Source organism: Callionymus lyra, chromosome 17 (genome assembly GCF_982586985.1).
Source record: "Callionymus lyra chromosome 17, fCalLyr1.hap1.1, whole genome shotgun sequence".
In the NCBI taxonomy this organism is placed as follows: domain Eukaryota; kingdom Metazoa; phylum Chordata; class Actinopteri; order Syngnathiformes; family Callionymidae; genus Callionymus; species Callionymus lyra.
Window position 1 is genome coordinate 6,050,645 of NC_141834.1, and position 21,305 is coordinate 6,071,949.

Consider the following 21,305-nt stretch of genomic DNA (forward strand, 5'->3'; position numbering starts at 1 on the left):
GTAAGGGAATCAGCAGATTGGCAGGAAAGATGAGGATTGAAAAAAAAACAACTACTTGGACATTTTTCCATCCCTTTGACTTAATAATGTGACTCAAATAAATACACGGCAACACAACTAAATTATATATAAATAGATATAACAGCAACTGCTATATCAGACGACAAGATTATATGTTAATATGTAGAATAACATTACAAATCCTTACACTAAAAGATTGTTTTTGAATAAATTATTTTTCTCATAAACACCATGATAAGCTGCATAGTCCTTTACAAGTGTCGTAGAAGCTAAATTGATGCATTTCAAATACACATTCAAAGTATTAAAAAAAATCATGAATTAATACATTTTAAATTATGAGAAAATATATATTTTTAATTTTCACGAGATGACACATGTTTAGTTGATTGCTATGCCATGCTTTTTACTTTTAAAATAAAAGGCGCATGAAAGATTTTCTGAATACGAAACATATGTATTTCTTAATTTACAAGATGATGGAAGATATTTTTGTGTAATTAAAGCAAAAATAAAACAAACAAAAATGTAATAAAAACATAATTAATTTTTAAATGAAATTTCTCCTGATTTCTATACATATTTTTGATTTTGGTGGTGAAACTTTTATATTTAATAAAATATATAAAAAATATTTATTTAAATCATACCAATATCAAATACACTAACACTGCTTATATGTAACATTTGTTGCTCAACTTTTTTTTATTGTCAAGCAACTTTTATTTTCAAAATCTATATTATAAAAGTGATTTCATACCAAAGACATAACATAAATATATACTTCAGTGCTCAATTTATTTAATTTTAGGGGTCAGTCCTGTGGTGAGATTTGTCCAACAACAATTTTTCATCAATTGCAAATAAAATCATAGTTATTGTTGTTGTGTTACGTTAAAAATTAAATATAAAATAATAACTTTTTATTTATGATGCAAGTTTAATATAACTGCTGAGTTTACCCAGATGATAGGAATTATAGGAACATATACACTAAAATAAAATGTACACAGAAACAACAATGGCAACATTTTCCTTATTTTATAGAAAACAATATCATCTTGAAATAAATACAGGAAAGAGGTTAATAGTAGTGACACAGAAAAGCGAATATAAGACTGATGGCACAAATGTTTCTCCAATTCGAGGTTACGTGGAAAGAAGCAGAAATTCCGGCTGAAACACACACGGACGAGCGACGTGAACGCATGAGCCCGACTCTACACATCAGCGGCGTCATGATCGAGGGAATGTTAAAAAATGATTACTGATTTGAGGGAACTAAAGCTAGGCCATCAGTGAGCAGGGGGCGGACGCAGAGACAGCCACAGATACACAACACTGCATATATAAATAGACCAAATTAAATAGAGGAAAAGAGACTGAATACTGAAAAATACTCTATAACATTATAATTTATCTAGACTGAACTAAGGCATAGAGATATGTCGTATATTGAGAAAAAGATATGAAATCGACGGATTCTGTTAGACTCGCTACCTACATGACCCCCCTCGCCCGGAGACGCAGGAAGCCAAAAAAATAATTTATAAAGCACTCAAAAGTACATGATGAGGCACAGTTTTCTTCTCAAATGGAATCGACCTACAGTAAAAAGATGCTCTCAGTGGTTTCCATGCAACATCCAAGTGCCAGTATCCCTTTAGTGGCACGGTGTCGGCGCTGTGTCCACATCCGCCAAGGAAAAAGTTCCAGGTCCTGCTGCGCCTCAGAACACCTTGAAATCCCACTCTCAGCCACAGTAGATCCAGTGAAATGATTGCATATGAGGAATTAACAACACTTACACCTGCGTCACAAGCTGGTTAGTCTTCTTTTTTTTTAACTCCGGGGGTTTAGTTAGTTGATTTGTAGCAGCATAACAACTCTGTACTGGTAGACTATGTACACACTGGGAGAGGAGATGTATCAGTCTGCTCCTCCGTCAGGTCGGGTGTGGGGGGGGGTTGGGTGGGTGGGAAGAGGGGAATGGTCTCCACGGAACAGAAGGAAAAAAAAAAAAAAAAAAGTGCTGTCAAAAATATTACTTCATCTTGCACATCTGGCGCCGACACGTCTCTCATCTTCTGGGCTTGTCACATCTGAGGAGGCAGAGAGAGAGTTTTGGTCACCGACGCAACAGGGACGTCAAGACACTTTCAGTGGGAGGTTGAGACCACGAGCACGCCGAGGAACCATTAATATTTCTGGCTTCAAAAACATGACTTATATAGTATTATTGTGGACTTGTAAAAGTATTTAACCAGTTTCACATAAACTGTTTTGTTATTCCATGAAACCAATGGAGACTTTTGTTGATTTTTAATGCATTCTTACTGTTCTTAGTAAAATGTTTATGGAACAATTATTACCATTATTCATAAATATATTATGACGAAGATTTGCAGGACAGATTGGGAGGAAAATGGAGTGCAGAGAGAAGGCGAAGTAGCAACAGTATATACCGCAACTTCTAATACAAATGATTAAAAAAAAAAACATATACTCCCATGATGCCTTTCTACACACTGCTCTATTTAGTGACGGCTGATTGGTCACAACAATGCTGTATTTAAAATTCTACTTCAATGTCACTGTGTGATGTCATGGAACGACAGCTGTGATTGGTTGGCTGGGCGGCAAAGTCCAGGTCACCATTAGAGAGAAGCTTGTCAAAAGGGATTGCAAATTCATACTTTTAACAATAACTATTGCGAGATTTCGATGATGTAACCCCTTCAATAAACGAGGGTAATTAAGAAAAAATCCCCCAAATATTTCACAGTTTGAATCACTAGCAACACCAAAAAAACTTGTTACTAGAAGTAACATTGCCGTTGGAATGCATGTTGCGACGGGTACTGTTGCTACGATGAGCTTGTTTGGTTTCGCCTTCGCTCGGCGGTAATGGTTCGCGTCGCCCAACAATCGAGGCGCCAAAATCGACGTTTTTCATGCCAATCATCTGGATGAGTGGTTTCCAGTAGCTAATACACACATATATCTTAAACATCTAAATCCACTGAAATAGCATCCATTCCTGTCTGTTGTGTAATCCGGGCTGATGTTGAGCAGATCGAAGTTTTCTTTGATTGAGATCCAACAGTTGGGAAATGTTCTCTCTGTAGTCGACCCTTCGGGGTATTTAGGAAAGGTTCCACGGAAAGTGCAGAATTACAAGCTCTGTTTGCAGTCTCTAATTGACCTTATCTGCATGTTTTTGGTCTGCGGGAGGAAACCGAGGTGCCCACAGGAAACCCAAGAAGGTGCCTGGAGGACACGCCAGCTCCACATAGAATAAGCAACGCGTGCCGTGGCGTTTTAAACTTAGAAACCACCACAAGGTGTACGTCGCGCTCGAATCTAATTAGGAAAAAAAAAACGGACTTGCCCTTGTAAAGGTTTCGACTTACTTGCAGGTCCTCTCGTTGAGCTCTAGTTGGCGATCTTTACAGTATTCGTCTGTGTGTTTGCATGAACACCGGCAGGTGACGGGGTCCTGCACGAATAAACGCTTCCTCCGGTCTGTGCACGGCTCACAGACGCTGCGGAACAGAGAGCAGGGGGTTATCATCAAGACCGGGGTCACACTCGGGGTCGCGACCCTTTTTTTTTTTTTTTTTTTGTTCGTCTTCCAGAGATGCGTCCCACGGGGAGTCGACCCCGCGCGCCGGTTAGCATTGCACACCGATTTCCCACTGAGCAGGCAAAATATACAAGCAGGTAAAATGACCCGGGCGCACGCCCTCCGGACTCGCCCGCTTTGATTGGACCGCTGTTAGTTCAAGACATGCACGAGCAAATGCTTCAAAAGGCGTTCATGCAGCTCAGACGGCGACAGGACGGCGGGACAGACCGAAGAAGACTCTCAGTTTTCGTTGAAAAAAAAAGGTTTCATTTTATTGAGTGAAACTAACTTTTTAACAACAGACTGAAAGTGCTTTCAAGGACGAGAGAAGCTTACACATTGTTTTCCGTGGGTAACACCAGATCGTCTTTCGTGAATGAAGGATAAAACATGGCGTGTTTTTGTTGTGACACACAAAAAAAAACAGAGATTCTTCTCAAATGTTCAGATGGTTTACAACTCTTCCCCGAGCCACAAATACAAAAGCAACAGATCACAATCACCGCTATCGGCACACGTTACATAAAAAAAAAAAAGTACCAGAAGAATTCACAAACCTGTTTTGGGGGAAAGATGAATAGAGGGGAAAAAGAAGAGGAGACACAGCAAAGCGGCACAGACTCAACACAGATTATAATCCATCTCATCCCAGAGAAGATACCGGATCAGAGCCATGCCGGTGACGACTCACTGATCTACGATCTGTTTATGTGTTTCGGCGATCCATCAGACAAGACTGTTTCTTGTGAGGGCTGCTGTCGACGCATGGCGTGACCATGTTTACGGGCAGAGTCGCTTTTTAAGACGTGTGACGGGAAAATAAGAAAAAACTTAAAGGCCATTTGAGTAAAGAGTGAGGATTTTTTTTTTAAATGGCTCTCCAGGTATTTTTAGGTCCAGGCGCCTACAGTAGGTCGCAGTTTCAGGTCAGCCAGGAGAGACAGTGGAAGTGTGTCAATACAAGACCGACTTGAAACATTAGCCACTTCCAAGAAACTGACTATATTCAGTGCAGTACGTATGCCAGGCCTTTAGATGGCACTGCTGAGGTCAAGTAGCACCCTTGAAAATGAAGAAGACCATTTGTATTGTGGATATGAACTCTTGCTCAAGGTGAACTGAAGAATAAATAGAATTTAAACCAAAAAGATATAGCAAATATGATAAAATAATATTGGATTTTAAAGGCAGACATCAAGGAATATGTTGACGCTGTTGGTTCTTAGTTGAAGGAAAAGTGTGGCTTTATCGTGTTTTTGAAACTGGGATGTCGTCTACGATTTACCTCAACTGTGATGAAAATGTTTGTAAATGGATTTACTGGAAAACTTCAATTAAATATGACCCAAATATAGGTTATATTGCAAGTATAAGAATTTTGGTCACGACTACGTCATTATTATCTAATCATAACGTTTTTTCTAATCTTGGATTATTTAATTTAATGTCACGATTACCAAATATAAATAATTCAGATTATACAAATGTCATTGAAAATTAAAACCAACATAATTATGGTTCACTGACATTGATTTTCCAACCACCAGCATAAAAAAAAAATTGACTCCACCACCAATTAAAAGCTACAAAATATGAATATAAAACATCTGGTTATTATATTCAGTAAAAAAACCCAAAAAGAACAGCAAAGAAACTGCAATTTTTTTCCAGTTTAAAAAAGTTTCGCCCACAACACTGACACGAGAGGCTACACAATCCTGGAGGGACGGACACAGCTGACAACACACACAAAACACAAGACGTTCACAAAAGCAACATGCCGATCGACCAACAAAAAAAACAAAAAAAAACACAACAAAAAAATGGAATGGTGCAAATTAAAAGGGGCAAAAAAGCTCCTCCCAAATGAGCTTAGTAATGAGCAGCGCAACACTCAGGTGCAGGTAGGTGGAGAAGGCGGAGCTGACATACGCGTCGGCAATTGTTTTGTCTCGGCTTTTCTTTCGCTTTCTCTTTTGGCCTTTGCCCTTGCCTTTCCGGGACGTTCTGGAAGAGAGAGAGGAGAAGAAGGCAGAAGGATGCCTGAGAGCGTGGCGGCAGAGAGGAAGTGGAGAGCGACGTCGCAGATTCTCACCGATTAGCGCCGTAATGACGGATTTATGGGAACAAATGACTGATGATTGGGATGGATTTTGAAGCAGAAGGACAACAATTTCTAGCTCGGGCTGAACAATGCTTTTACATTGTCGCGTCCGAAACATAAGCCTCTTAATGTTTTGCTTTCCCACAGTTATCCTAATAATGACTATCAAATGTTCCAGCCCGCAGAACAATGATCAAACTGTCCGAATACTCTGCAGACTATGTAAGCTTTTATTGGGGTTGAGGTTTGGCTCGCTTCGCTCCTCTAAGATTTCCCAGATGAGTGGCGGACATTAAAGCTGGATTGCAACAAAACAGCATCTTTCCGTTTTAACTGGGTCATAGTCTTTGTAGCGGATACTTAGTTCGGTCTCTTCACAGGAGGAGCAGATCTGGCACTTCCTGAGGACACCTGGAAGTTCAAGTGCACACGCTGAACAAATTCCCACAAAATTTGCTGTGAAGCAATTTTATTTTAGGGGCTAAATGTCGACTTCAGTAAGAAATAAATGTATATTTTATGGTAGGAAGACCACCTGCTAGCTACCTGCTGGCTTAGTAGATTTATTGGCAGAATAACCATAAACTTTCCGATGTCGTTTCTTTCTTTAAACATGACTTTAGAAAATAAAACAAAATATTATCCCTTTTAAAAATACTATATAAAGCTTCTGGAGGGCTGCACTACTTTCTAAATTAAGTTTTATTTGATATTAATGGAGGAAAGATGACTGTCTATAGTCAAGTCTATGTTAGCAGAAAATGGAAAATAGCAGCTATGCTAACTTAGCATTACAGTCAGACCGATACAAACTTATAAAAAAAATATTTATTTGCCTTTTATCATATTAAATTAATTACAATTTACTATTTTAATGATGTGGTACATCCTTACACATACAGAGAAGGTGCTAGCTTAGTTCATGCTATAGCTAATAATTAGCCACCAATATATTAGCCACATTCTTGGTCACGTTAACTTTTGGGGTTTGCTTTTCAAATAAAGTCATTTATATAACTGTAAAATTAATAAAGCAAGGCTGGTCGCTATTCCATGTTGTTGGCAATGTGAACTTTAAGTCGCTTTTAACAGTAATTTAAATCACGCCAAGAATTTAAAGAATTAACATGAGTTTTGTTTTTAAAATTGAATTTGGTTTATTGAGAATCATGATAATAATATTCAGTATTATTAAAATTGTCCATTTTTAATTAAATCTATTTCCTGAAATTCTTAACTAAATGTAAAAAAAAAGATTTTACATTAAATGTCAAACATCAATCATCCGTGTTGACATCATCAACGCCACTGGTTTGTCTCGCGGTGATGACACGCGTGTGAAGGACAGTAAAAGTAAGTGAGACCACTCGACGACAGAATGCCGAGTTCACTGACCTCGCCGACTATCAGCTTCGGAGCAGCACGCCACCGAAGTCCGGCCCATAAAACGGTTAAGAAAAGATTAAATAGGAGGTCTCCAAACGCAGTCTTATCTAAATGACTGACAACTCGACATAAAACCAAAATACAAGCACCCGGCAACCTATAGATAACGACGACTGTTCCTTTCAAGCCATTTAACGACCGAGTTGTGCTGCTCGAAGGCGGACTATAAAGAGTTCTTCAAAAACCCTTATCTATGGCAAAGCGACCGGTAACTGGGATTGAAACAGTAAATGAACGAAGGTAGGAATGTAAAGAGGAAGGAAGGGGGTGAAGGACGGGTACGGAGAGGTCAGTGATCTCTCAAAGTGTCGCTCGATCACCTGCCGGTCTTCCCCGAGTTCATCATCACCTGCTTCTCTCAGCAAAACCTCAGCCCGGGTTCAGTAAAGCAGAAACTATTGAGGGCCAGATGAGGTGGAATTAAGAATGAGACGCGGTGGATTTGTTAATGAAGAAGCGAAAGCATTCACTGGAGGAAAAAGAAAATCACTTTTGATTCATTTGAAATAATAGAGTAGGAAATGTCTATCACTAAATAAAGGCTGTTTAGATTCATATTTTGTAATACATCCATGTTTAGTAATTGGACCATTTGTATCAGATTTTGCTCTTTTTGTTTGTTTAAAATAATTAATCTTTACAACATACTTTATATAATCTAAAGATTAAACAAATGTTAATATATGCTAGAAAAAATAACCTCTATTTCTTTACCATCTGATGTACTAGCATGGAGGCCACACTCTTACTACACTTGGACATCAGATGGGCCACAAATAGGTGTACTTCTATCTTAAGACAGTCCTTTAGATAGAAGTACTACTTGGAGACAATAATATACTCAAGTGTTACGTAATCTGGTAACAGGTGTGTTGCCGTGTCTCAAATCGCGCACTAATCTAAGTGCACTGCTTTACAGTACACTGTAAGACGGTCCACTTACTTGAGCAGTGCGCACATTTCTACAGACTAGTACTGTCTCAAATCAAACACTGCCGCTACACACTTACTGGTAATGACTCGACAGCTTCTTCTTCTACTACTTTTTAATGCTTATTGCAACCAGCTGTTGGAACACTATCACAGACTCTTGACAGCGCTCATCGCAACAAGTTAAGTTGTGTTTAATTTTGTTATTACTGTTATTTTGAGTGTTTTCTAGAGACATTTACGCCGGTATCTGCTCCGAAGACGACTTCCGTTTAGCGTCATCTACGTCACCAAATTGGCGGCCATTAATTGTGGAAAGTGTCCATCAATCCACACTCAATTTTCTGGCCAATTGAGTGCTCCAATTGAGTGCTCATTGCGCACTACATTTTCGCACACTACTCATTGGAACGCACTTGATGTGTATGATGGTTTGTTCTTCACTTCTTTTTTATTGCCTCTTTTTTAATTAATAATGATAAATAATTGTATTTCAAAGTACTTACTTCCGATGACTGACAAACCTGTGTTATTGAACTACAGTATTTAAACAGATATGTTTTGTACTTGTTTTGAAAAAAATGATTTGATTTTTCGTCAGCGAATGCGCTTCACTTCCATTGTTTTATAGCAAACTTGCAAATGTGGGAAAATGAAGAAGCAGAGTTGCAGAAGTCGCACAATCACAACACCAAACATCCAACTAGAAAATAAACCAGTACTCACTTTTCTCTCTGTTCTTTCAGTTCTATCCTTGACCTGCAAAAAAAAAAAAAGTTTCACATAACCTTCTCTAAATAAACAGATAACCGCATATCAATCTTTTCAAAGCCGCTGACATGCCTGTGTTTTGGCAGGAGGTTTCACACTTTTATGTTTGACACACTTGCAAGCACACACACGCCACACAAAGGGGTGTGTGCAAGAGCTGATACTTGATGGAGAAAGAGTTTACCAAAAGTCTTGGGAAACAATGATGAATGTTCACAAAAAGGTCATGGACTTACAGCCCAAGAGCTCTCTTCAAAACTTGTGACGTGAATTAACAGTCAGTGTTGTCCAACAGTAAACAATCACTTTCATTATTATTTTTAATTTAAATTATTTACACTTCCGTCCTGTCGGTTGTTTGGATTAGAAGCATTATTGCTCCTTTAACTTGAGCTACTCAACTTAGTCCTACAAGTCATATCCATCCCTACAAGTAATTTACCAACGAATAGTGAATGTTGTCAAAAAGCTGATGAATCTAATTTGTAGTTTTGCTTTGTGACACTTGCGTCGCTTTTTGGCAAAGGCCACATTTAACCGGAAGCCAAGGAGCTCCAGTCGAGTCAAAGTGATGTGAAAATGACATGGAAATGAGAAGATTTAACAACAAATGAACTGATAAAAAGCGAATGTCTTAGTCATTCCCATGTGTCTTTTCTGTCACAGTGTCTGTGCCGTCAACAAGGAGTTTAACCTGAGGAGACACTCTGCAGTTGTTACTTCAATACAAGCTAAATGATTAATAACATTGTGTATCTATTTTCTATCTATAAATAATAGGAAATAGTAGTAGACGGATTGACCGACCAACAAGCCTGACATCCTTCTGAACATATCAGGTTTTCATAAAGATTTGGTTTAAAAACCTAACTCGGATCGTTTTAGGTACCGGAAGTATCTGACGAAAAGACTCCGAGGATGCCGGACTACTCAGTAAAAGATGACCATGATCCATGTGACCACGGCCATTTTTAGAAATAGGTAAATACTCATCCCTGATAAGTCATTAGCGGTGAACCCTTAACGCAAAAATTCACAAGGTCACCTGAACAGATTCGGTTCATAGTTCTATAGTCCTTTATGTAAATCATAATATCGTGATGTACTTGTTCACTAAGAAGTCAACAGTCATGTGTGTTTATGACTAATAAAAAAAGCAATAAACAAATCAGCCAATCATTAAGTGTCAAAACAGGAAGTGATAAAAACGGACAAAAGCAACAAGTATGTCGTGAATATGAATTTGATAGAAGTGTGATTGTACCACCTATTACTCCTTTAGCTACTCTTCTACATTAAGTATCCAAGTATCCAAGTATTGTTCTCTCTTCTCGGGCTTGAGCGTCGACACAACCTAACGTAAGAGAAAGTCCACCTCCTTCACATCGATCTGATTAGTTTTGGCTTTGTGGATTAAATGGCATTTTCTAGTTTGATCATGAATTTCTGGGTTTGGAGAGAATCTATGCAGCAGATTCCAAAAAATTGCCGTGTTGAAGTGGAGACTGGAAAATAAAATCAAAACCGGTAATCATTGCAAATTGGAAGGATTGGAAGTAATAATAGTGTTCTGTTAGCGCGACGTGATCCCGGTTTCATCCACTTGCTCACTTTCTCTTTCATCAGCATTTTGAAGTCTGAATGAGCACAGTCTTCCACAGTGTTTTTTTAATATATATATGGAGACTCGGAATGACATCACGTATGTTTGAAACCTGACTCATTTTTTTTTTAAGTGAAGCCAACGCAGGAGTGCAAAAGGCTGCAGTTCCTTAAATGTCCACTAGAGGCGTGCGGCAAAAAGACGGGATATCATGTACACACTCGGTCAACAAACTTACTGCATTACAAATGCATATTTAGAGCCTTAACTTATATCTTTAATAGTGTATTAAATGAGGAAAGAAAAATGTTGTTTTATTCTGAATGATATGTACGTCTAATTATCCTCAGACGTTTTGCTGCAAATTCTGAATGATAGGTTTCCACAATGAAAGAAGAAAAAGATGAAGTCCATGCATTATCATAAAAAAGCAGATTAATATTATAAAATGGCTTTCACACACTGTATGTACAAAAACATATTGTATTGTGGGTTGTTTTTATTAACTTTCACAAGACGTTTATTAGCTTTACTAGGAAATTTAAATACATCTGAAAATGGAAAATATTTATTTCTTAATCATTTTCGTTTTTAAAGAGTACATGTCGATACCATGTTGATACACAATGTTTAACTCATTAGAAAGAACTCGATTGAAAAGGCGGCACGGATTAGCTATAGACCGTCACCACAACTCACATCTGCACGGGCGAACACTTGCCAAACTCTCACTGGTGTCATAACATCGAACATATTTACAGTTTCAACAGCTTCTCCGCTTATTGAGCAATTCCACTAATAAATGAAAGAGGCTTTCCAAGCTCAAGGCTACGGTGGAAATGACAACATTTCTTTGATACGGCACAAAATATTTATCCACTGGCAAGCAACAGGTTTCACTAATGAGTTTGGCGAACAAAGGCGAAGATTTGCACCGACATGGTTGATTTTGGATCTTCTCAAAATAACATTATTGCTCCGTCTAAAAAGAACATCTTGTGATTAGTGTCTCGCAAAATAAATACTTTTTGCTAGTTTATTGTTACTCTAACAACATCATTAGCACTAATAACACTGTTGGATTTTTTTTATTACACTGAAAGTTCAATACTTACTAGCAGATGTTTGCACATGACTTGCACTTAAGTCCTGCAGTTCATACAAAACTCTGCAGTGAGAATTCTGACTCGCTATAGTAGAAGAACTCACATTTCCCCGATCCTTAAAACTCTACACTGGCTGCCAGTTTCTTTCAGGATCCATTTTAAAATTCTGGTTCTTACTTTCAGATCTATTCATGGTCAGGCTCCTCCTTACATCACTGATCTGATCCAGCCTTACACCCCAGCTCGGGCTCTGAGGTCTGTGGATCAGAATCTACTGATGGTTCCTGAACATGCTTCCGGACCGGAGTAGAGAAATCCTTCCAGACTGTTGCTCCTAAGCTTTGGAACGATCTTCCTCTCCCTCTGTGTTTGATGATCTACTGACTCCTTCAAGAAACTTCTTAAGATACTTTTATTTGTGCAGGCTTTTCCCTTGGTCTCCTGTTTTTGTCTTATGTGTCTTGGCCTTTTAAAGTATATATTTTAACTGTGTATTGTTTTTGATTGTTCAAGCGCTTTGTGACCGAGGTCTAGAAAGGCGCTTTAAAAAACTCCATTACTTACTTACTTAAGTTACACTTAATATGGACTGGAAGGACCTTTTAGTTAAAAAACAAAACAAAAAAAGCCCCAATTTTATTTTGGATTGATTTACATTATTCATTAATAGTCTCTTAATATGACTGAAGGGATTTTCTTTCAGGACTGTTGCCTGGCAGTATTTTTATCATTTAGCTCTCAGAGTGAATGTAGTATCGATGATAACATCCTGACAAGAGGGGATCTGGTGAGATGCTGCAGGGCTGCGTGAGAGTCGCCGGCGTGAGTCTAATGTGGATCTGCTCTGTGGTTTCTAAGTAGCCTGCATCATTACTGAGTGGACGAGATAACAGAAATGAGCCGCTGATATAATCTGTGTCTGTTGCTGCTCCACTCAACGCACACGGGAAGCTTTTTGTCAACAGTCGGGACCATTTTGCAAAGTCATATCTCGGCTGAGCTAAAGTATCACTACAAATGAACGGATTACTATTTCGACATTATCGTGGAAGTGTGTTTTCGTTCGTCTCGAAGCATCTTTTCATTGGATTGGAGGTGAGATGTGTTCAGGGTTTTGACTAAAGCTCTCTATTATGTGTCTGGATAAAGAGCAGGAGGTGGAGTTTGATTCTTTCTGCGCTTTCCTTTCTCCCAGTGACGCACTTAGTGCTGCGTAAACATGAACGCTAGATACGACGGTCAATAAAACAAAATCCTCACAGCCCCCTCAAAAAACATTGAAGACATCCAGCGCTTAAAACCTTCAGTCAGATGCCGTCAGATATGACAGATGTAAGCTTAACAATAAATGCCGGCAGATGTTTGCGAAACATCGCTTTATCTGTTTCACAACAGTTTCTGTCTCCCGAGGGCTGCCATGTTAGACAAACTCACGCCTCATTTAGAGAACATAGAGCGATTCAAAACATAAAAGAAGACTTTTTCATGAATAATAAAAAAGAAAAATGACTTTTCGCCTGAAAGATGAAATAATAAAAAGCATAAAAGTCAAGGTGAAGCTTTAAAACAACAATACGTACCATTTGTACATTATTATTATTTTCACTGTAATTATTGGTTTAATAATGGGCAGTCTTGAATCCTGTATTAGAATTATCTAGCTTTTATTGATCTTAACTTCATAACTTTGTTTCAACGACTGTCCCTGGGAGTCACATGACCATCAAACTGCTTTACTGTGGTGAGTCAGAGAATATGTGACTTGATAGACTGATAGACTTTTTGAAGTTACTGGGAATAGAAACAAAAAAAACTGACACAACAAGATCCTGTATGTTTCCTTAGAAACGATAAGGAGAATTGACCCTAGGGGGAGCCAGAAACCCTATTTTAAATCAAACATATTGGGCCTTTAAACATTTTATTTTTTTATTTTAGTTTTGAAGCAGAATTTAAGGTCTAATCTACAACACTACTTTCAAATGTAGTTGGTTAAGAAATCTCTTTTCGTTCAATCTTTTAATTTGACAAAATGAGGGACATAATAACAGTAATCCAATTCAAGTTTCCTGCCAGATGAAACACATTAAACATGTGACTCAGATCTAATATGAGAGGATGGAGGGTACGGAAAGGACAAGCGCTTCTTATCACAAAGAGATCAATAACTAAAATTACTTTGCTTCAACGGTGACCTCCACATGCCTCCCGAGGAAAACAAAGGATTTAGAAGCCGTGTTAACACAAAAGTATCTCTCACTTGAGCAAGGAGATGGAATGAGGATAACCAGCAGTGGCAGTGGTCAGAGGAACAATGGCAAACCTGGTCTGCTGCTTTCAGGATCATCCGTATCTTTGCTAAGTTTGAAACATGAGAATATCACGTTTGTTGATTGGGTTGTCAAATTCAGTCTAATGTAATAATAAACAGATGGCGCCGAAAATGTACCGTAGGGGGAGCTTTATTTTATGTTGAAATAGGGTTTGTTTCGGGTGAACAAATCATGATAGATATAACTTCCTCTGGGAAATATTTCTTTTTACTTGTACACAATGACAACTTTAATTTTCTACTAGGCATATTTTGTTATATAATTCGATTTTTTTCAAAACCACATTTCTATTTTTTCTTTCAGCAAAGATCATTATCGTGCATCTCTATGTAAAACAGTAGTTAGGAGCAGCTAACAACTGGTTTTTACTTTTCCTTTTTGGTGCCGCAGGACGCTGTAGTTAACCCTTCAAACCACGTAGAAGCAGCAACGGAACTAGCATCTTCAGAGGCACAACCAGCCATGACGAGCTCATTTGTTACATGTGTGTGTACGTGTGTTTTTAGGGTTTCTTACCTACACTCACATGCGCTGTGTTCTGTAAAGCTCATAAATATGTCCCTTGATTGCCTTTGGAGCTTTATTCTTTTAATCTGGAAAAAGAAGACAAACATCCAATAAGAGTCATTGACACGAAAGACAATTTGTCCACATTTTAGCTCATATACTAACCATGCCTAAAGTGAAAATAAACAAGGAACTATAAAAGTGTTTTATGAAGATCATTTAGGTGATAGTTTAGAAACAAGAAGTACATTTGGCTAAAACATAATGGAAACTTTAACCCTTTTGAAAACTCATTCAATTATCCATTAACTGGCTAGTTAGTGTAGCTAGTTAGTGCTATTAGTCAGAACATTTATCAGATGTTTTCTGAAGGACAACCTTCAAATAAGGACTTTATGACCTTATGATTCATAATAGGTTAGAAATAAATGAGGGTTACTCATATTTCAAATATCCAAAATCATTAAAAAAAATTACTTAATAATCCAAATAAAAGTGTCACTTTTAAAGGTCATAAGGAATTAAGGCTTGATCGAGTCTACTGACTCCTTCAAGAAACATCTTTCATTTTTATTTGTTCAGGCTTTTCCTTGATTTTCTGGAACTCCTGTTGTGTTATCAGTTTTATCTTGATCTTTAAAGTATATACTTTATTGAATATTGTTTTGATTGTTTAAGCGCTTTGTGACCCTGGTCTGGAAAAGCGCTATACAAATAAAAATGACTTACTTACTTACATGATTGGATCCATCTCGACTTCCATAAGTGCCATTTAAGTAAAAATGTAATATTTCTTTAACAAAAGGAAATGAATTGTAGATGGTGTAGTACACTGGTTAACATATCATTTATCAAAGACAATTGTCAAGAATTATATGGAGTGTTGTGTTTTATTCACGAACGTACAAAAAACAGGATCAGATAATTGTGTATAGATTCATGGTTGTCTAAAGTGGGAGTGTAAGGAATTCAATAACATTTGAGAATTGTTAGGAGAAAAACCTTTTAAACAAGAATAACATGATCTAAAAGAAAATATAGTTATTTTACATTGTAAAAAGTTTCAGTTGTTTCCCTATCAAATGGTAGGCAATATAGAGCAACAATTGAATTGTCTCTGTAGAGACTCGCAACAAGAATACATGTATTGTCCTCACCTCCATTGTAACGTTATAGGTGGCCGTGGGCATACACTGTAGATTATCGTCATTGCAGCAGCCGGCGCAGCGGGTCAGCACCACGCAGGTCGGGATGAAGATGTGTTCCAATTCATTCGGGTACTCTTCCAGGATCTCCACCAAAAGCTCCCGAGGCTTGCACAAGCTCTTGTTGTACACTTCCATCAATGGGATCACTGAAAAGGGAAATTGGGAGTCAAATACTTCATCGTCAAACTAGCTTGACAACGTCAACGCTAACTACTTCGCTATTTCTGTGAACCTACTTTTCGAAAAATGTGTTGCTTTAACTCTGTACCACGGAAGTTGACTACCTAACACAGCATCTTAAAACATCCGATCATTTCTTTCTACTTCCTTCCATGGAGACACACGGGTAAACTACTTGCTACTCAGCGTTTTACAATAGTGAGCTACAGCTAGCATACCACCTCGGAACAACCGATAATGTAGCTACTATTTAGAACCTATTTAGCAAACATTTAGCTTCTACTAGGTAGTACAGATGAAAGTGAGTCATCAGTCTTGCTTTCCATCTACATAGCATTTTGCAGGTAGCACTTCTTCTTGACTGCGACTACTCAGATACATATACTGGCCACATATCTATGTATCGGCACAAATTCATACGGAAGTTACAAGTAATTTTGTGCACATATAGTATATAATGCTAATTTTTCATCGACACAACTGGTTTAAAAAAATACAATGTAAATGTCGTACTTTATGCCGAGACGTTGTGCTTAAAACGTACAAAAACCTGTCACTAATTACCGAATATTTTGCTTGTGTGAGTTGATCCTTGATCTTCTTGATATCCAGGTCCACCATTTAAAAAGTGACAGATGAACAATCATTTAAAAAGCAACAGATGATTTAAAGCGATTCATCTGCGGTGCCAAACCAAACACGTTCACTTTAAAAAGGTCAGCCGGGGATTTTCAACCGGGATTGAGTAACATTTGGAACTGTGAAATAGTTAGCTAAGAGGGTGAAATTCCATTCACGGTTCCTTCGGCTGTACCTCATGAAGAATTCAGCTAATGATATTTAAGAACAGCCGGGGGTTCATGGGGTTCTACACGGTCTCGCCACTAGGAGGCGGTGATTCCCCAAATATCGTCAAGGTGAAACCCACCTCCCCGCCCTCCCCCCCAAAAAAATCTCTTAGGAGTCTGGCTGGGAGCCAGCAGTGTATTCCCACGGTGCGCCGTGGACACCTACCATCATGTGGACCTCTCGCTGCTTCCTTCGGTATGTGGGCGCTCTGAGAGGGCGAGAGAACCGGATGTTAGAGACATTTTTAATCATGATTTTTTTTTCAAAATAAAAGTTGCATGGTTTTTGAAATACTCAAGGCAGTAAATTTAGTTTTAAAAGAAACAAACTTGGGAGAGCTTCGTGGCAAAACTTTATAACGTGGAAATAATTTAATGTCACTTTAGTTCCACTCGACATGTCCTGTGCTCCCGGGCAACAGAGATTAATAACATTAAAGCCGGTAAGAATTTAACCCCCCCTTGACTACAGCAGGGTTCGACCTGTCACCACTGTTTTTTTTTTTTTTTTTTGGGCAACTTTCCACGTCCACGACGTCACGTGCACCCGGTGCAACATCACGCCAATATTGCGTGAGACGCGCCGTTTCTTGATGAAGAAGACGAGCCACAGGCCCCGCCCACTTCCCGGTGGCGTGAGGGGGTCCGCTGGGTTCAGAGAGACCCCCTCCCCACCCTTTACACTGTTCTGAGGCGTCAAGCTGCTAATGTTGGAGCTAAAGAAGGATGAGTTCGGGATCGCATCCCGGGATCCTCAGAACCAGCTGGTTCGTGGAATAAAACACGGAGATGCTGGTCGTGGAAAAAAAAAGAAAAAAAAGTGTCGCTTCACCTTTGCTCGAGCCTTTCGATTAATGATTATATGAGCAACTATTTACAGTGCTGGGGACGAACAAATAAACGGAACCGGTTGAAGATTCGGTGAGAGTTCCATTATATAAGTGATGGAAAAAAAAAAAAAAAAGAAGGTGCGTAAAAAAAAAGAAGTCCGCGTCTGGACGCGAACCTGTCCTAATTCAGAAAGAAGCCTCTGCCTCTTTAAAACGTAAATATATCCCTCAAGGTGCTCCAGAGCAGGCCTGGGATCTGCCACACTCACGCAACTTAAAGGGGAAATAATAATGTCAAGAAATCATGCGTCACGACCTGCTAGGAAACCCGGGTCTGCGCGCAACGATTGTTTCAATGTCGCCCCCCCTAAATAAATGTCCCCCAAAATGTTTTATTCTACCGGTGACCTAGACACAAGGACGATCTAATAGAGGTCGACGAGTATGCTCACCTTGACAACCGACAGCGTCAAAAATAATAAAGTCAAACTGTCAATAAAGTTCATTGTGTTGACAATCTAATCCACACGCACACGTTTGGAAACAAAAAAAAAAGAAAGAAAGAACCAAAAAAAAAAAAATCAAAGCAGCCAAAAAAAAAGCGATTTGTTTCCCCCACAAGTACTACACAACTTGTAGTTTTATTTCTAAATAAGGAGCAGGGGGCTCCACATCCATGTTGGTCCAGGGGTGGTCGTACGATCCTTGGTGCGCGTCAAACTTCTTCAACTGTTGCCAATATTCTTCAGAATATCCAGGAACACGAGAATCCAAGACGAGAAACGTCTCACATGGTTCCGCAGCAGACCTTTATTTTCCTGCGGATTAGCTATCCACATTACAGAGGTATTCCCATGCCTGCCGCTCCAGTCGCCTCCAAGAGCCCAGAGTCCATTGGAAACTTGCGCTCCTTACTCCAGCCCTGGGGGGGTGGGGGGCGGGTGCTGGTGGTGCTGGTGGTGCTGGTGGTGCTGGTGGGGGGACACCTGGACCGGACCCGCGGTCAGTGAGAGAGACAGGAGTTCAACAACTTTCACTGTGTCCACTGGCTTTTTTTTTTGGCTTCTGTCAGTCGAGCCGCGTGTGTGCGTGTGTGTGCGCGCGTGTTCAGCAGTGACGACTACTAACTAACATCCACCTCAGTCTCTATCCACGCTGTGACTGGAGCTGGCTGGGGAGGTCCGTTGGGCGTGGATCATTATTGGACCATTAGACGGGGTAGGTGGGTCCTCTGTAGGCCGATCAACAGCACTACCAGAGGATTCTTTCTTTTTTTTTGAAGCTTTTCCAGTGGCGCTTTTACGAGCCTTTCAGGGTCTGGGGCTCTTCACTGGAACGAGGCACCATGCTTGTTTTTAGTGAATCATGTGATCACCAGCTTTAGAAATATTTGAAAATTTGGGCTTTTATTATTAATATTTAATGTTTACATACAATATAACAGTATTTAAGTGGTAATAAAATAACACAAACAACTTAAGAAAGTCAAATTATGTGGAGAGTCACTGATAATAATGAAACATCGAATTATTAAGTTTTAATAGATATTAAACCTCATTCTTTATTTAAATATCATTTTTTTTAAATGTATTTATAATAGACATTTTTTATTTTACTGAAAAAATAAAATAAATAAAAACAGCTTGCCTATTGACACCCAAATATCCAGATTTTTTTTTGATTTTTTTTTACCCACTACGGTTTTTTTTATTAAATTTCAAGAGTCAGAAACTTGTATTTCCAGTGTTATAAACTTAACGTAGGGATTATTTTGTGGGGGTGGTACAGACTGATGGATAATTGTTTATTTTTTTTAGCTTTTGAAATATGAATATATACAAAAAAAGGACTTACGTGAGAATAAAAGAATATTACCGAGTAAAAAAAAAGAAGATAATAAACATAAAATAAATAGTTTAAAATATTTTTTATTGAACCACATTACTAATGGGATATCCTTTAAAAAATATTTAAAGGCCTAACTTTTCTTTCTTTTACCTCAAAATAAACACATTTACGTCTATATATTTTTAATTGCGATATATATTAATTTAGTTCATTGTTTTAACTACTACTGTTGTCCTTCATTTATTTCATCATGGTAGTTAAAGTCTTTTTTAGCACTTGAAAAATAAAAAAAACACACAAAAAAATAACTTTAGTGGAAATAAAATAATATTAATGAGTTTTTAAAAAATAATGCGGAAAACCAGTAACCGATTATTTATTTCAATATCCTAAAAATACTATATAATGTAATTTTTATTATTATTTTTTGTTGTTTAACCCGCAACTGTTGCCCTTGTTTTATTTTATTATGATAACTATCTTTTTTTTAGCATTTGAAATATCAATCTCAAAGTGATAAATCCCAGCGTAAATATCACAAACCAGAGCTCCTACTGAATGAATCTTCAAATGAATGGTGGATCCAGATGGTATTTCTTCTTCATCCTGCAGTTAAGGTTTAAAATCGGTTTTGAGATATTTTGCTCACAAACACTGGCCATCACATCTTATCCTTATCTTTAATTAATTCAAATTGACAGTAAATCTTCTCAGACAACCTGTAGAAGTTTTTAAAATATATTACCGATACAGTAAATCCAGACTTGACATTTCCTAAGACTACTCTCAGAGGATGATTCAACATACAGTATAATTGTGAGTTTTAGTTTCCAAGTTATAAACTCAGCAAGTCGGAGAGCGAGTGTGTGTGTTTAGACACGTCGCCTGCAACTCCCTCCCTCTTTCCATTTGTGTGTGTGCACGTCTGCAGTTGACACAGTGTCACGCCGGTCAGCTTGCAGTGGGAGTTAACGCATCGTGACTCCCTCCCTAAATAACGCTGAATAGATTTTCTATGACGTTCCAGTCTGAAGGAGACACCTGACGGCTGGCTGACTGCTTCCTCTCCTCCTTTCTGCCCCTCACTCTCCTTTAATTCGGCCTCTCCTTCATCTTCAACAGCCGAGGAGGAAGTGCAGGAAAGAAAAGAGAATCGCATTTTTCAGACCGACTGTCGAAGATCCTTAATGAGTTGCTCACTAACTTAATGATGACAATTCGCTGTCCCTGCGTTAGACACACAGAAGTGTAATAAAACTGCAGGAAAAGACGAATAATATAAAAAAAACAACAACTTTAAATAGTAATAAGGTTGTCTGGTTCTGCTTTAGGTTTCTGCCTATAAAAACATTTTTTTTTAAGTTCTCTTCTCTTTTATTGTGTTATTTAAGGGTCTTAAAACGGTTATGTTGTGATTTGACACTTTAAATGAAATGTTATTATTATTATTTTTATTTGTTTTCTAATAAGAAGCTAAAGGGATATTTATTATAAAATTATAATACATTTTAGTTATTATACATTTCCATTAGAAGACATGGCACCTAAAATGCAAGCGATGCCTCCAAAACAATCTTTGTGCATCACTTCCATTTGGATCAATAAAGGTCAAAAGTCAAAGTCATCTGTATTGAATACAGCTCATGAATGGCTTTCCAGAGTGTCCCTCAATTACAGCCACCTTTTACAGGCTTTAAAACAGATATAATAAGCAGAAAAGGAACGATAGAAACTAAAAATTCTAATAAATACATTTATTTCCCAATAAACAATTTCCCGAAGGAGACCTCCTGAGTGATCAATAAAGTTCTATCATCTAATCATTCAGTAGTTTCTCCAAATTCTATTTTAAAAATCGTTCATAATTTGTCGTTTTCCAGATTCCCATTTTGTTCTGAATCTGAGTTCCGGTAAATTGGTTGAGCTGGTAAATTGTGGGTGA

General features: G+C 38.2%; 1 protein-coding gene across 4 annotated transcripts in view; it reads right to left on the reverse strand.

Annotated features, from left to right (window-relative positions):
- Positions 1-1,047: 1,047 nt before the first annotated feature.
- Positions 1,048-21,305, reverse strand: part of vegfab (vascular endothelial growth factor Ab) — an 88,569-nt gene continuing 68,311 nt past the window's right edge. For 2 of the 4 annotated variants that reach the window (XM_087812160.1, XM_087812159.1), the window contains exons 4-10: positions 16,852-16,894; positions 15,607-15,803; positions 14,459-14,535; positions 8,856-8,888; positions 5,582-5,656; positions 3,435-3,566; positions 1,048-2,123 (exon numbers count right to left, since the gene is read on the reverse strand). In XM_087812160.1, coding sequence (XP_087668286.1) covers positions 2,102-2,123; positions 3,435-3,566; positions 5,582-5,656; positions 8,856-8,888; positions 14,459-14,535; positions 15,607-15,792 — 525 coding nt within the window. In that variant the 5' untranslated portion in view covers positions 15,793-15,803; positions 16,852-16,894 and the 3' untranslated portion in view covers positions 1,048-2,101. Of the gene's footprint in view, positions 2,124-3,434; positions 3,567-5,581; positions 5,657-8,855; positions 8,889-14,458; positions 14,536-15,606; positions 15,804-16,851; positions 16,895-17,967; positions 18,658-21,305 lie in introns of those variants that run through there. The other 2 variants (XM_087812157.1, XM_087812158.1) reach the window with 2 other exon arrangements.